Source organism: Staurois parvus, unplaced genomic scaffold (assembly GCF_062004578.1).
Source record: "Staurois parvus isolate SC_StPar_1 unplaced genomic scaffold, SC_StPar_1.0 ptg000126l, whole genome shotgun sequence".
Classification (NCBI taxonomy): Eukaryota; Metazoa; Chordata; class Amphibia; order Anura; family Ranidae; genus Staurois; species Staurois parvus.
Window position 1 is genome coordinate 3,737,093 of NW_028317922.1, and position 18,050 is coordinate 3,755,142.

An 18,050-nucleotide genomic window follows, 5' to 3' on the forward strand; every position below is an offset into this window, starting at 1 on the left:
TCACTGTTTTGGTAGAAATTATATTTCTACATGGCAAATAATTTACTAGCAGGTGTAGTAGAGTAATAGAAATCCAACAGACCCAACAGTCATGACATGCAAGCTGCTGATTCTGTGTAATTGAATCACTAATTGAAAGGGGCATGTTCAAAATAATAGCAGTGTGGAGTTCTATTAGTGAGGTCATTCATTCTTTGAAAAACAGGTGGCAAGTATTGCCCTTATTTAAGGAAGGGAGGCAGCAAATGTTGTACATGCTGGTTACAGTGCATTTCTCTCTGAAATTCTGAGAAAAATGGGCCGTTCCAGACATTGTTCAGAAGAACAGCGTACCTTGATTAAAAAGTTGATTGGAGAGGGGAAAACATATAAAGAAGTGCAGAAAATGATAGGCTGCTCAGCTAAAATGATCACAAATGCTTTAAAATGGCAACCAAAACCTGAAAGACGTGGAAGAAAGCAAAAAACTACCATTCAAATGGATAGAAGAATAGCCAAAATGGCAAGGACTCAGCCAACAATCAGCTCCAGGAAGATCAAAGAAGGTCTAATGTTACTTGTGAGTACTGTTACAATTAGAAGACGCCCATGTGAAGCCAAGCTATCTGCAAGAAGCCCCCGCAAAGTCCCACTGTTGAAAAATGGCATGCTGAAGAGGTTACAATTTGCCAAAGAGCACATTGACTGGCCTAAAGAGAAATGGCGCAACATTTTGTGGACTGATGAAAGTAAGATTGTTCTTTTTGGTTCTAGTGGCCGGAGACAGTTTGTCAGACGACCCCCAAACACTGAATTCAAGCCACAGTACACTGTGAAGACAGTGAAGCATGGTTGAGCAAGCATCATGATATGGGGATGTTTCTCATACTACGGTGTTGGACCTATTTATCGCATACCAGGGATCATGGATCAGTTTGAATACATCAGAATACTTGAAGAGGTCATGCTGCCTTATGCTGAAGAGGAAATGCCCTTCAAATGGATGTTCCAACAAGACAACGACCCCAAACATACCAGTAAACGTGCAACATCTTGGTTCCAGACCAACAAGATTGACGTTATGGAGTGGCCAGCCCAATCCCCGGATCTTAATCCAATAGAAAACTTGTGGAGTGACATCAAAAATGCAGTTTCTGAGGCAAAACCAAGAAATAGAGAAGAACTGTGGAATGTAGTCCAATCATCCTGGGCTGGAATACCTGTTCACAGGTGCCAGAAGTTGGTTGGCTCCATGGGGTTTATTTACTAAAGCTGGAGAGTGCAAAATCTGGCTCACTTCTGCATAGAGACCAATCAGCTTTCAGGTTTTATTGCCAAAGCTTAATCGAACAAGCTGAGGTTAGAAGCTGATTGGATACCTTGCACCGCTGCACCAGATTCTGAGTGAACCAGTTTTAGTAAATCTACCCCCATGCAACACAGATGTACAGCAGTTCTCAGAAACAGTGCTTATACAACTAAATATTAATTAGGTGATTCAAAGGAAAGCAAAATCTTCAAACATTTTTCAGATTATATAGTGAATGTTTGAGTTTGTAAAGAAGAATACAAACACTGTTATTTTTTTGAACAGTCTAATATTCACTTTTCTTCAATTTTTTTAGAGGAACAACACAAATTTGATATATTTTTCTTCATATTTTGATTTGGAATAGAATGTGTAGTGTTCCCAATGCATTTGTGTGTATGGAAATAAAAGCTATTAGAAGGATTTTGAGCTTTATTCACTTTTTTCAACACACTGCTATTATTTTGAACACAACTGTATACTTCATACTACGAAAAGAACAACTCACAGGTTAGTTACTTTATGAGCTGAATAAAATGGCTGCTACTCTGTAGCAGTGACATGGACATAACTAAGAAAAATACCATGCCCTCATAACAAACACTTTTTATTGTTTAGCTCCTTCAACTCAGAGGTGCTCAGCCTTTTGAAGGATGAAGGCCACTTAAGTGACTTGGTAACCTGTTGCAGGCCACAATGAAATGAAATGGTTCAGAATCTCACATTTTTTATTTTGAATAGTATAATGAACATTTTCCTCCTGCAGCCGCTGTATGCCTGAGAGCTGGAGAGAAGGAGAAGCCGGCTATCAGCAGTTGCAGGAGGAAAATGGAGAGGATCAGTTCCTGTATATACCGCCCCTGCCACCTCTCCTGTCAAAGTGTAAAACACAATCTGATAGGGAGGCAGACCCTCTGGAGCATGGGGCGGGGTTGCCATTGTGACACCAGTGGTTGGGGGAGGGGGGTAAAAATAAGTCTTAACTATGAGGATTTACTGCCCCCAAACTGCAAATGTAAAGGAGCCCTTACTGTCCTTAGCCCCCTATATGGCTGCTTTCATGCTGATGTGCTGCAGTTTACCGGCACTACAGGTGCAGCACAGTGCACTTGCGGCTTTCCTGCGGGTTGGCTGCGCTTTGCCATTAACATCTATTACTGTATATCTTGTTGGTGTGGTGCACTTTCTGAAAGAGCACCGTACCTTCAGTATATAATAGGAGTCTCAGTGCAGCTAAAGAAGGAAAACCGCAGGTGCACTGTGATGCATCTGTAGATCCGTGTGACAGCAACCTAATATTTGTTAACCCATTTATAGGTGGTAATATGCCCAAGAAAAGAACAGTATATGTGTTGTTTAATACACTGACCTTCTTTTCCTTTTCCAGCTGCTGCTGGCATCGCTCTCCAGACTGCTATAAAGGTCCCAGGCAAAGTGTACTTAGTATTTCTCTGCCTGGGACAGGAGCCGGCGCTACAGGGGAAGCGTTGATTTATGCGGCTCTTGCTCCCTCTGCAGATTCCTGCTTCCTCTACTGTCGACGTTGGCTCCATGCACTCTCTTATTCTCTGGGATGGTGAGTTGGCATGCCCCGATTGTGATCAATGGGTTGCCGACCCCAGGCATGTGCTTCCCTGGTTTGAGGGAACATAAATTGAGGTGTTGAGGAGGTTCTGTGCTATGAACTTTAAATGCCTATATCCAGTGTCAGGACAAGGTCATCTGTGCCCCCCACTTTCATGATGTGCAAGCTTAAGTAATCCTACAAATAATAAATTAAAACCTTGCGCCAAAGAAATAACAATCAATTAAAATAAATGCTGTTCAAAAAATGACTAAACATCAAATAAGTCTCATAAAGTGACACAGTGCAAATAATAGAAAATAAAAAATTGAATTTATAATATATAAGTCCAAAAACAGAGTCCCAAATTAAAGTCCAGTGTCCCATAAAATGTGACAAAATAAAAATGTGACAAAAAAAAATAAATAAAACAACTTCATAAATTTTTCAGCGTGCTCACATCATCAGTGGTAAATAATTTCCCCCACACTCACCAGATAACGTGGATTCTCAAGCTGATATGGCTTTGAGAATCAAAAACAGGCTTAGAGGTGGAGTGTAGTTTCCTCAGATGTTTTATCCCTTTAATGATTTCTTACTGAATCTCCTTCCAGAACAATTCCACATAGGGCAATAGGGAATCCTACGCCCAGTAGTCAAAATCACACTGCTGTCACTACTCATGTCAGCCTTGTAACAGAAGGAAGGCGCACCTATCCCTGCGATAAACCATTGCACCAAGGGCAGTCGCCCCTCCTGCCCACCCCTTGTCCCGGCCCTGCCTGTGTCTGACACAATTTGCTTTCTGAGAACAAAATTATGTATGCCTCTGGTTTGACAGCACTACATCTGCCAGCCAATGACATGCCTTACCTCTAGTATATTAATGCAGCAGCTGTACTTATCTCACTGTGTATGGTGTCAGACTATTATGCTATGTAACCTATTAATGTTACTTTCTGAATTTCCAAAGACTGTAATACATACTTTTACTAAAATATACTAATATACTAATTATATTAAATATACTAAACTACAAATGATTAAAATTGTAACCAAATGCTAAGAATTACATACATTCCACAGGACATAGAGGGCAGATGTTGAAATGGGGAGGCCATCCTTCAAAAATCAGTACATTTAGTAAATGTGCTGCTTGGGACTAAACAGTGTATGTGAGCTAATACCAGTTCACAGTTATTTTCAGGTGCTTAACCCCTTTTATGCCAAATGTTAGAGTTGTCATCCTAGGCCTTCCTGAAAAAGAGCATTTGAGGTGTGTTCTGCAATCAGCAATGTGTCACTGAGTATTGATATCTCCCTCAGAACAGGGAGGAATTCATGATTAAATATCTGCAAACAGTGCCTGGGAATCATCCTTTAACCCAGACAAGAAAAGAAGACTAAAATAAATAGGAACTCCTGTCCAGGTCAGAATTTTTAAACAATAGAAAAACAGGGTTCGTATCCCAGACCAGACTCATGAAGATGAGTCCAATAAACTATAATTGCCATGATTTGAAGTCCATCCCCACATGCCATGGTGTTAGGTATATTCCTGGGCTCTGAAATTTCCCTTCAGCCCCACATCTAATCACTGTCCAAATCTTGCCACCTCAACCTCCACAACATCTCCAAAATATGCCCCTTCTTAACCAACACCACCACAAAGCTTCTAATTCATCCTGGTTATCTTACCTTGATTACTGCAACTTCCTCCTCATTGGCTTACTTTTACATAGGCTATACCACCTTCAGTCCATCATGAATGCTGCTGCCAGAATCGTCTACCTTACCAATCGTTCAGTGTCTGCTACGCCTCTCTGCTGATCCCACCACTGGCTTCCACTCATCCATTGAATACAATTCAAAATACTAATAATAACTTACAAAGTCATCCACAACTCTGCTCCAGCTACATCACTACCCTGGTTTCAAAATACCAACCAAATCATTCTCTTGGTTCCTCCCAAGACCTCCTGCTCTAAAGTTCCCTTGTGACCTCTTTCCATGCTCATGCTTCTCTAGAGCCTCTCCCATGCTCTGGAACTGTCTACCTCACTCTGTTCGACTATTTCCTACTCTATCCACCTTTAGGCAATCCCTGAGAACTCATCTCTTCAGAGAAGCCTATCTTGCCTCCACCTAACAATTACATTTTTTATCTTCTCCATCAGCTTTTCTCCCACTGTTATCAACTTTTGTATCACTTGACCCATCCTTAGATTGTAAACTCTGACTAGCAGGCCCCTCTAATTCCACTTGTATTGGATTGGATTGCAACCATACCCTGTAATCCTGTATAATAATAATTTGAAGATGTATAACTTGAAATGCCCCTCTTTCTTCCATACTAACCAACTGTACCATAACATTCCCCCTATACTGCATTCTGTGGCATACATGTGTCTCTAAATAAAATAAATAAAATCTTCCAAAACAAAAGGGAAAACAGTGAATTTTAGCATGGCTGTGTTGCTACCGCCATAAAGTAGGTCCAATCGCATCCTGAACACGAGTTGTGGGATTATGACTGCAACACACATCTGTGCCGCATCAAAAGAAAGCAGGTAAGCAAATTCTTAATGCCAGCAAACCAGTAGTGAACATTTCACAATGCAACTGGTCTGGCATAACCTATAGTAAAACCTGGCTTAAAGATTTGATGGACTAACAGGATCAACCTTCAGCTAGGAAAGTGATTTATCAGCATGCCCACTGCAGATGTTCCACTACAGCTAAAGTACATTGTGCTATGTTTCTTTGCACAGCACCCTCAAACCAGTCCCAGCTGAATCAATACAGGAAATGTATGTGAATAAAAATATAAAAAAAATGCACATATGTTGGAAATACATCTGCAGTGTAAAAATCAACAGGGAAAGTTAGTCATGCTTTGGATGCTTTGATGTTTCAGAAGATACTTATATAAATTATGATCAAACGACCTGTGCTATTTAGAGCGTTAAAAAAGAAAACACTGAGGAATTAATCAGTATTCTATCTTTTCTTTCCTAGGGAATAAATGAACACGTAAGAAGGGACCTCAGGCTGTCAGTCATTAGAAACAGCAAGCAGCAACACACTACAATTATTAACTTATTCTATTTAATGCTATCTATCAACGGTTTACTTTATAATAACATAGAAATTTTTGTGATTTGGCAGCTCTTGGGTTTGCTGTTTCTTTGTGCTTAGGGGAGCTGCTCCAGCAATAGATACCTTGGGGCTTTGACATTAGTGTAAAAGATGACAAACACAGACTCAAGCTGGGTATACACTAGTTTCAAACGAAAATTTTTTTGAAAATTCTGAGGAAAATTTATAACAATTCTCAAAACATTTGAATATCGTTCAAAAAAACCACTTTACTATATGAAAACCACATACACTGTTAGAAGTTCGTACATTCTAGATAAAATTTCCATTCTGCTCCTTCAAATGTTTTCATATTTGCAGTAAAAAATTAACATTGATTTGACCCCACTAATGATTAGAAAAATTAACATTATTACAACATTCTTGCAAGGAAAAATGTCAAGCAAAATTTTACTAGTGTATACCCAGCTTAAAGTGGAGCTCTATCCAAAAGGGGAAGTTCCAGTTTAAAGACTGGCCCCCGATCCCCATTAAGGATTGACACTTTTGGGGAGCAGGTACCCGAAATTCACATGTACTTGATCCCACTTCAGCTGCGATCACCTAGGCGATCGGAAGCTGTCCTCCTCCCCTCCCTCCCCATAGTCTTCAGGGACACGTGACAGGTCCCAGAAGACTACAGGACCATTCACGCTACTTGCGCATGTGCAGTGGGCACCCAGCTGTGCAGCCGCAAGCTGTCACAGCCGGGTGCTCACACTGAAGATGCCGGCGCCGGGAACACCAGACAGCCAGTGAAACAGGCTGTGGGGAGGACATCGCGGGATCGCGGGACAGGTGAGTGGCTGTTTTTTAAAAGTCAGCAGCTACAATTTTTGTAGCTCCTGACTTTTATTTTTATACAGTGTGACCAGAACTCTGCTTTAAGTAAACACCAATATAGGACCATAATATCAAAAACGTTGTATTCTGTTAATTTTATGGGGTTAACTTTGGTAGTATTCAGTAATAGACAAAACCTTTTTTCTAACTTTGGATAGAGTTAGGAATGGTTAAAGACACCTGATGAGTCTTCCATGCAGGAAGTGAAGAAAAGTCTCTCCTACAGGGTACAGACTGCAAAAAAGTGAACAAAACAATTAGAATTAAAAACCACCATCATTTTCCCAAAAAAATCCAAAGCTTTCACCTGCAAAAGAAGACATGAAAATACTTAATGCTCAAGGGGGTAGTGAGTCTGATCTCCTATAATGAAGTCCAAGACCATACGTTTTTGATCGTTATATACATTAGATAGCATTATGGCCCTTCTTTTATTTTCTGTTGTGTTTTTTTAGAAATAGAGGTTCTGAAAATGCATGCTTTACCTATTTATTCATAACATAGAGTTTTATTAACATGAACTTATAAATGTGTATATACAGTCATGGCCAAAAATATTGGCACCCCTGCATTTCTTTCAGATGATGCACCACTTTGCACAGAAAATTGTTGCATTTACAAATGCTTATGTATTCTCATGTTTATTTCTTTTGTTTGTATTGGTATGACACAGAAAAGTGGAGAAAGAAAAAGCCGGATTGACTAGCACATAGAAATTGGTCAGTAGTTCCCTGCACTGGCCAGATTCTATCAAACTCTCCAGTAGCAGGATATTTTTAATGTAGAAAAGTTATTTGACATGTACTAAAGAAGAACAGAACAGGCAGGTTTTACTTCATGAACTAAGAGACTGCAGATGGCACAGCAGTATAAATGGCCAGCAGCAGGGCAATTTTATTTTATTAGAGAGAAAGAGCACAATCTGTGGCTTTATTGTAGGCATTTTGATACTGCAGAGGATGCGGCAGTGTAATATTGGCCTGCAGCATGGCCAGTGATAATTTGCCTTACTGGTATAAGCCAAACTTTTACCCATTGGGGATAGGGAGTGCAATGAATTTGAGTAATATAATGTGAGGTGATTTAGGTGCACACTGTTATTGCACTTTTTTTTTCCCGTTTGCACTTCAATAGAAGGCACCTACAAGAACAAAAATGTCAATAAGTGAATGCTATATACATAAAACAAAAATAAACCAAAATAAAACTAAATAAATGAAAACCCCAAAATATCATCTGTAAACAAAAACCTGCTTTATTTTAAAGAGAAGCCTTGCAGAATAAAAATAACCTAAAAAGACTATTTGCTATTCAATAAAAACTGTAATAAATAATAAAATAAATGAAAACTCCAGAATAACCATCCCAGAAACAAAAGAACATGATTTTTTATGCAAAGCCTTGATGCACAAAATGTAGTTTAGCCTAAAATAAAGGCCCTAACAACATAAAATAATAAACAATTTGCTCCCAGAATAGACAAAACCTGACAATTCATCCACCCTTAAAGTAATAGCTGACCTAAAATCAACCCCAAATTAAAGACAAAACCCCCCAGAATATTATTAACCAAAAAAAAATAAAGGCAGCAAAGGGGTTAGTTGAACAAAAACCTAGCAATCATAAAATAAAGTACATTTTTCTAACTGGCTTAATTTCTTGCTATGCAATGCTTCAGTTTTTCCTATCCTTTTCCTACAGCAGCTTTCAATGCCATACATTGCATTAGATTTAAAAAATTCTCCTGAGGGAAACTACATATACATTTTCTGGGACTGAGAATCTCCAACCCACAAAACTCACCTTAAACCCATGGTAGCAGCAAACCAAAAGATCATCCCTACTAAAAGTTTAGAAACATGGCATAAGGACAACTCACACGGACAATTGTACAGGTAGTGGTGCACCTAGTGGTGTTACTCATTCCAGACTGTTTGTACCTGGCAAGGAAAGGTAAGGTAATGTTGTAATGTCTGAACATTACAGTTTCAGTTTGAAGTGGAGTAAGATATTCACTAGATTACAACCTTCCAAAAGACGCAGGGGTGTGCAATAGCGATCACATATATCACATAATCAACTTTAATGCGAGTCTGTCTCATTGCATTCAGCACATCAATATTGCATGCAAGAAGTGCTCAGGATCTCCATCTTTGAGACCCCCCAAAATCACACTATCCTTTAAGAACACCTTAGTGACTACAATAACAAGCAGCACAGGATAATGGGTAGTGGGAAGAAGTTAAAGTTTCAGGCTCCATAGGGACATTCTAGGATTTTCTAGTTTAATAAAGCTACTTGGTATCAGGTTATGAATGAATAAAATTAAATTATGCCACATGCTGGTAGTGAAAAATCAGAAATTTACTGTAGCTCTGTAGCTGTCATTCTAGCAACCTTCATCCACTTGTAAATCCATACCTGTATGAAGAGTCGCAGCTTATTGATGACTTGATTGATGATTACATTGGACCCTCGTACTTTAACTTCTGGATTGTTCACTTGATCTTTAAAGTCACTGGAAACTACAAGGTTTGTATAGCTAAAAAAAATAAACAAAAAAATATATATAGAGATAACTGCAAAATTAGGAGCAAAATATGTGGCTTTGCAATTGGTTTTACTTAATTTATTTCACAGACAGACCAATGATACCTTATACAATATATAAATGACAGACAACTACAACAATCAACATAAAATGTATATTACATACATACACAGATGTTTGTATGAAAAGAAAATTAGTGCTACCTAGACACATCTAAAATCAGCATATTTTTGGAGTTGGATAAAAATAAATTTGATTCTTTGCTATGGTTACTTTTATGGAGTGTTCTCATAGACACATTTGAAAGGAAACTATATCATGTTGTAAATGTGTGTCCATATTCTGAGGTATTATTTTGAATTTTTATTATTTACAGACTTGAAGTATAATACTTATATTACTGAAATTCAGTTTCCATACTGAGAATCACCTGAGATAAAGGACATGTCTACCCACAGCAATAAGACAGTATGGCAGACCTATGAACAGTCATCCACATAAACATTCATTCTAATGAAAGATTATGCCATAAATAGTAACAAACTTTACTGTCCAAAAAGACAGCTCACTTCAGAACTATTAAAACTTTCAGAAGGATCTTCAATCCCTTTTTGATGGCCTATAACTCTATTCATAACAACCAGCCTTTCCCTACAGATTTACTGTGGGTGTCAACTGGCCTAAGTTTGAAAGAAAGGAAGGATTTGGCCCACTGTTTTCCCTTTTACCAATCTCCCTCCTAAATGTAGACCTAAAGCTTTTCCCAAATGCAATTCACCTAACCCACCTTAGAAAAACCTCTGCCATTCTCCTGTCAACTGATACCAAAAAGGCACTTGACTGGGTTGACTGGTCATTCATAAAAGCCAGTCTTCAACACCTGGGCTTGGGGACAGGAAGGGAAAATAGTTTGAGGCAATCTATTCCCACCCCTCAGCAAAGATAAGAATAAACAACACTTTTTTGGAATTTCAATGTGAAGAATGGAACCAAACAAGGTTGTCCACTTTCTCCATTAGTTTTTATGCTCACTTATAACCTATTATGTCATGTCAGAGCCAATCCTAACATAGCTGCTATCTTTGTTGATACCTAAGAACATAAAGTCACAAACTATGCTGATAACCTCCAAAAGACATGCTGGTAGGTTAATTGGATCCTGTCTAAATTAGCCCTAATATGTGTATGTATGAATGTAAGTTAGGGACCTTGACCTTAGATTGTACACCCCTTGAGGGTTAGGGACTGATGTGAATGTATAATATATATGTAAAGTGCTGCGTAAATTGACTGCACTATATAAGTACCTGAAATAAATAATAAATAAATAAATAACCTATTCTTTATCATTACCAAACCAGTGCAAGAACTTGGCATGCAGAGCATCTTCTTCAACTTTAAAATAAATTATTAAAAAATCAGAAGTGCTAAATCTCACCATTTCATCTCACAAGCTCATAGCCCTCAAGTCTGCTTTTCCATTTCTGTGGGCTTCCACCCACATCAAATATTTGGGAATCAAATGCTTTTGTGCTTTAATGTTAGGAACAAATCTGTCACATGCTGAATAAAACCCTCCTCAGTCTACCAAAACTGTTGGATGGCAAACAATTCCCAGTCCCCTTTAGTATCCCAGGATTATGGACTGGTGTTGTCTTACAACAAACAAATGCTGGGTACAGTTGCAATAGGCAGCCTCTTTCATACCTTTGTCATGTCTTTCATGACTTGCCCTGTCATCCCATGCAACCTCATCAACCACCCCACCACAGGTAGCACACTCACAACACCTAAAAAGATTCAGAGGATAATCACTACAGAGCCGGGTCCCTCGATTATGACTCCAGTAATAGGGAATCCTCAGTTTTCCCTAGGTAATACTGACAGGCAATTCACATCCTTCTTTACTGCTAACAGATTTAGACTAAAATATTTTTGGTCCACAGCTTGCTCATAGTCTTTGCAAGAACTACAAAATATGAATTACAAAACACTCTCTCTTTAGCAGGTAATGCAACTATGCCATTATCTCCATCAACTCGTTGGGGGCTGTACTCTTGATTTTTCCGGTATTGAGGAGATCTGTATGGAAAATGCCTACCTCAAATATGACATATCTAAAGCCCATGCTTGCTTGGTTACTCCACCTGACCTCATGGTCCTAAAAGCTTAAAGGGATCTCAAGACTCACATTTTCTCATATGGCATTGATCTCCATTGACATTCTATGCAACAGAATATAAAATCCTCACCAGATAGTACTACATCCCCTCCATGTTTCCTGAATGGTCCCCTCTCTGCTAGAGATGGAGCTGATAAGAAGGGACAATGCTCAATGCTTTATGGAGCTGGCCCTAACTTCAAGGCTTTTGTGCTCCAGAGAAAAAATAGTATATAAACTTACAGGAATCAATTTCAGCCATGTTTCTTCTCCATCTTACTCCTCTTTCCAAAACACATTATCAGTGCATCTTTTCATACATACAATTAACACAGCCAATATACTGGAAATAATCCAGCCCATCTCCGCTAAAGTTATGGTTTACAAAGATTAACAACATTAAATCTATAAAGGAACTCACTTCTATGCTCAAACATAGAGAAAATAAATTCCAGAAAAAACTGATTTTACCAGGTGGACTTCACATTTTCCCTAAAATACCAATCTTTATTGAAATTGTAATGATAGGCAGAGATCTTTACACACACAGTCATCCCCCCTGAGCTGCTGTTTTCCGGAATCCCATCTTTTCCTTACTCCTCCTCCACACCCAGCCATCTTGTCTTTTCCAATACATTCTTCAAATCTGTCTTTCCATAATGCTGAATTGTCAATCAATCTTGCTTCCATTCCCAGTTCTCAATTCCTAGGGTTCACCATTCAAGGTTGTGTAAGTTCTTGCCATTCTCTTCTTTTCCTTAACACCCTGTAATAAGCTATTGGAAGTCCCAGAGGCCTAGTGCTATCCGGTTTTATACTTTGCACATAGATCACAGTTTAAGACCTACTGGCAAGACCTTTATTCTAAGTCCTTTTGTTGTATTCTGAATGTGTAGTTATTAATGATTCCTAAATCTGGATCAGTCTCACAGATGCCTCTTTCACATGACTGAAAAATATAAAGAAATTATTTTTAAAAATGGCTAATTTTAAATATCGGCAGATGATGGTACCAAATTATATGAAACTGATACTTCCTGGTATAGGAAACGTACAATTTGGGTAATTTACAAAAATTGTAGAACACATTCACTGTGCAAAGCGAATTTCAATTTGTCTTAGTGAATATAGTGAAACAAAGTGAAAATTCACATTTGCAAAGAATATCCAATAATGTGCAAGGAAAAAAAAACAGGAGCTTTGCTCGCACATGATTGGGTGTTTAATCCTCTTGAGCAGGGGAGTATTTGCCGCGAGGCAAACAAGGCTTCTGCCTTGGACGACACTTTTCAGGGGGGTAGCATCGCACCCAGGCAGAAGGGACCAGTGCTGTCGCTCAAAAGGGCTGTGCTTGGCCAGGGGGGTGTGCTTGTGTGTGCTAGAGCAGGGCGTGTTCGGGCGGGTTCGTGTGTGCTCGGTGGCGAGGATGGGTGAGGAGACAGAGAACCTGTCAGCCATGGAGCCGGCTGGAGAGGGGGCCAGGTGGCACATAGAGGACCATCCATTTTTCTTTTGCTCTATGTGCCGCCGGTTACCTTCCCTATCCATCTCCTGCATGCGGTCAGCTACTGTATGCTCCCCCACGGCCGCCCCCCTCCAGCACTGCAGGGGATCTGTCAGCATATGCAGTCCCCAGTGCTGACAGACTCCCCCCCTCACACAGACGGGAGAGGAGAGAGAAAGCTGCCCCTCCTCCTCCCGCCCTTTCCTCCTGTGTCTGTGTCTGTCTGGAGTTGGAATCCATGTCTCTCTTCCAATGGAATTGATACAACAGCGCGGTGACCCAGAAGGGAGATATGTTTTTGTATAGGGTTTGTTATATCATAAGTCAATCACACTAACTTATTATTATACAAGATTTATATAGCACCAACAGTTTCCTCAGCGCTTTACAATATAATGGGAGACAATACAGCAACATTACAGTTCAATACAAGAGGGATAGGAGGGCCCTGCTCCTTGGAGCTTACATATATATGCACCTAATCAGCAACAAATTAAATTCTTGATATTAGTGCTTTCCCAACTAGCAGAGTTTGCCAAAGGCATGGTGATCTTGGGAGGAAATTGCAATTTTGCTTTTGAGCCCCACTCCCCCACTTCCTCTTCACCGCACTTGATTGACAGCAGCAAGAGCCAATGGCGCCTGCTTCTGTTTGACTCCCTGTGCGAAGAGGAAGCGAGGGGAGAAGAGCTGCAGCCGTGCACAGCGCTGATCTGTTCTCCCATCTCTTCCCCTTCACACAGGGAAGGGGGAGCACAAAGAACTTAAAAACATTTTTTACCTTAATGCAAGCAATACATTAAGGTAAAAAAAAAGTTTTAGGTTTAGTATCATTAGTATCATCCTGCTATAAAGGTTCTTGTTCAGGCATTTTTTAGGGTTACAATGTTCTGTTGGTGTCTCCTCAATTGTGCTCAGGTGTTGTCACCTTGTCATACAGACTTCCAGTGAGAACTGCAGACATTATACAGGCATAATCCCATGCAGTCAGTTAAGTCAGTCAGACAAATTATGGTAGCAATGCAGGGAATGTAACAGGTACATATCTTAAAGTGGTTGAAAGCCATTACATATAACAAGTGAATTGGCTAGCATAAGTTGTGCCTGTTTATCTGTTACCCTCACTCCTATAGGCTGTTCTAAAATACGCATATTGAAAGATTTTCTCAGCTCTAGCAAGCAGGAGGAGGGGGTCTGATGTCACACACACTGCAGAGCTTGAGCACAGAGTTCAATGTAAGCTAATAGCTAAGTGGAAAAAAGGCACAAACCCCCCTCATAGAAAAATATACAGAGCTGAGGCTATGAGTCACCTGTTATATGCTGGAAAGCAGCGGGACATCTTCTGGGAGGCTGTTGTGTTGGGAAAACCTGTCAGAAGTGACTAATGTAGTTAGCGATGTAATGTAGATAGAAGAGAGAAGAGATCATACAGTGACCACACAACCACATTTGGTGCTTTGGATTAAGGCTAGTACACACTATAGAGCAGTGTTTCTCCACCAGTGTTCTGCGGCAACCTACCTGCCAGTCACAGGTAGCTCATGGGTAGATCGCATCGCCTCTGCTGTCTCATGCACAGCTACACAGGCAAGTAGCTCTGCTTGTGTAGCTGTGCAGTACTATTCCCCACCGGCTCGTCCTCCCCTTCTGTCCATCCTGAGTGCTTGTATGTGACGTCACCCAGGATGAACAGGAAGAGAGGATTGGAGGAGGGGCTGGTGGGAAACAGCACAGCAGAAGAGACCTCATCATAGCCACTGACGTGTTTAGCTCTGCAAATGAAGGAGGCCATTGCCCTGCCATTTGCCCTGATCTCATTTAAGGTGCTCTTATCCCATGTGCCCTGATTCCATGTGCTTTTATTGCACGTAAGGTGCTCTGATACCATGTAAGGTGTCCTGATCTCATGTGCTCTGATTCCATGTAAAGTGCCCTGATCCCATGTGCTCTGATCCCATTTAAGGTGTCCTGATCACATGTGCTCTGATCCCATGCGCCCTGATCCCATTAAAGGTGCTCTGATACCATATAAGGTGCCCTGATCCCATGTGCTCTGATCCCACATAAAGTGCTCTTATCCCATATAAGGTACCCTGATCTCATGTGCTCTGATTCCAGGTAAAGTGCCCTGATCTCATGTGCTCTGATCCCATGTAAGGTGCCCTGATCCCATGTAAGGTGCCCTGATCCTATGTAAGGTGCTCTGATCCCATGTGCCCTGATCTCATGTAAGGTGTCCTGATCCCATGTGCCATGATCCCACGTCAGGTGCCGTGATCCCATGTAAGGTGACCTGATCCCATGTAAGGTGCTCTGATCCCATGTAAAGTGTGCTTGTCCCATGTAAGGTGCTCTAATCCCATGTGCTATGATCCCATGTAAGGTGCTCTGATTCCATAAAGGTGCTCTGATTCCATGTGCCATGATCCCATGTAAGGTGCTCTAATCCCATGTAAAGTACTCTGATCCCATGTAAGGTGCTCTAAATCCATGTAAGATATTTTGATCCTATGTACTCTGATTCTATGTAAGGTGCTCTGATCCCATGTGCCCCGAGCCCATGTAAAGTGCTCTGATGCCATGTAAGGTGCTATGATCCCATGTAAGATGTGTTGATCCTATGTGCTCTGGTCCCATGTAAGGTGCTCTTTTCCCATGTGCACTGATCCCATGTAAGGTGCCCTGATCCCATATAAGGTGCACTGATCCCATGAGCCCTGATCCCATGTAAGGTGCCCTGATCCCATATAAGATGCAATGATCCCATGAGCCCTGATCCCATGTAAGGTGCCCTGATCCCATATAAAGTGCAATGATCCCATATGCCATGATCCCATGTAAGGTGTCCTGATCCCATATAAGGTGCACTGATCCCATGTGCCCTGATCCCATGTAAAGTGCCCTGATCCCATGTAAGGTGCTCTGATCCCAGGTACCCTAATTCTATGTAATGTGCCCTGCTGGGTGCACCATAATGTGCCCTACCCACCATGTAATGTGCCTTCTTGGTCCTCTGTGCTCTGTCCTACTGCCCTCTTGTACTTTGCTTATCTCAAATTTGACATAGAATTGAGCATCTGTGCAGAAAAAAAGCAAGCACGAGTTTGTTATATCAACAGCTAGCTGATCACACCAATGTTCCATGAGTTGTAGATCTGAACATTATTTCAGGGGTTCCTCGAGATCTAAAACTTTTTGCCAAGGGTTCCTCCAAGGTAATAAGGTTGAAAAACACTACTATAGAGGGATGTGCTTTGTTAATTTTTCATGTCTGAGGTATACATTCACTTTAACATAAACATTTTGGGAATAAAACATCTTGCTCTTTCCATTCTCAGAATGCTGGAAGGTCTGCATGGGACCTAACATGATATAGAAAGAAAGCCTTAACACTGCTGAAAAAGGGCTTCCACATGCAACTTGTAATTATGCATTTAAATAGTCTGAAAACCATGCCACTTTTTCATACATGAACTTACAGTAAATGTATTAGGAGAAAAACAAATATTTACAATTTATTACATCATAATCAAAGTATAAGAAGAAGGGCCAGCTGACAGTAGAACAGTGCAGCTGCTTTCTTAATCCTGTTGCACTTCCTTACTTCCTGTTCAGATCAATTGTAAATGCATAAGAAGCCATCGCATCAAAGCAATGCACGCTATGTCCTATTTTTCATATCTGTAAGGTCATTTGGAGTTAAACAAGCTGCCTGCAAGCAACCATATCCTATGTGACTTTTATAACTATCAACCGTTCCTGATTTAGATCCGAAAAACTATTTCCAAATGTTACACTGAATTTCAAATAATTAGTTTGATTACACTAGCTTTTTGAGTTAAAGGGGAATTCTGACACCAAGTTATTTACAAACTAGAATACTGTAAGTACTATTTCTTTATTACATAAGGTCATGAATCTGTGCCTGTCTGCACATTCATGTTACTTATTTTTAATAGCAGCATTTTTTTTTATAAAACAGTAGATCAATCAGTACTGATCAAATCAGGAAAAAAGATTGGCTCATTTAAAGAATATGTAAACCCTCATCTTGTAAAATAACCCATTCAGTTGAAAATAGAAATGAAAGGAAAAATGTGTATAGATACAAAAAAAATTATGAATACATTTTCCCCCCCTTTTTTTAAAAAGTGATCACATACCCTCTAAGCTCCAGCTGAAAACAGAGAGCTAGGGAAGGAGAAAAACAGCATGCAGTGAATGGCTACGTGCGGGCGGGGTAGGTGGTGGTGGTGGGTTGTGTGAGCAGAAGCCTGATTGAGAAAACACTGAGTTCCCAGCTCAGCTAGAGAACTGACCATGGTGTGTTCTCATGCCTAGTGTGGTCAGTTTTTAATAGGAGAGCAGATGGACTGCCAGGAATACCATGGATTTCACACAAAGGATGCAATACAAAGAGAACAGGAAACTTTTTCATACAAGTACAGTGGGGATCGAAAGTTTGGGCACCCCAGCTAAAAATTTGTATTAATGTGCATAAAGAAGCCAAGGAAAGATGGAAAAATCTCCAAAAGGCATCAAATTACAGATTAGACATTCTTATAATATGTCAACAAAAGTTAGATTTTATTTCCATCATTTACACTTTCAAAATAACAGAAAACAAAAAAATGGCGTCTGCAAAAGTTTGGGCACCCTGCAGAATTTATAGCATGGACTGCCCCCTTTGCAAAGCTGAGACCTGCCAGTGTCATGGATTGTTCTCAATCATCGTCTGGGAAGACCAGGTTATGTCAATCTCAAAGGTTTTAAATGCCCAGACTCATCTGACCTTACCCAACAATCAGCACCATGGGTTCTTCTAAGCAGTTGTCTAGAAAACTGAAACTGAAAATAGTTGACGCTCACAAAGCTGGAGAAGGCTATAAGAAGATAGCAAAGCGTTTTCAGATGTCAATATCCTCTGTTCGGAATGTAATTAAGAAATGGCAGTCATCAGGAACAGTGGAAGTTAAAGCAAGATCTGGAAGACCAAGA

At 40.2% G+C, this 18,050-nt stretch overlaps 1 protein-coding gene across 2 annotated transcripts in view; it reads right to left on the reverse strand.

Annotated features, from left to right (window-relative positions):
• The window catches only part of LOC149467025 (glypican-5-like), a 319,714-nt gene that overhangs the window by 127,394 nt on the left and 174,270 nt on the right, over nucleotides 1-18,050 (reverse strand). For both annotated transcript variants that reach the window (XM_089672361.1, XM_089672360.1), the window contains one exon: nucleotides 9,255-9,375. In XM_089672361.1, the coding sequence (XP_089528487.1) occupies nucleotides 9,255-9,375 (121 nt within the window). The remainder of the gene's footprint in view (nucleotides 1-9,254; nucleotides 9,376-18,050) is intronic.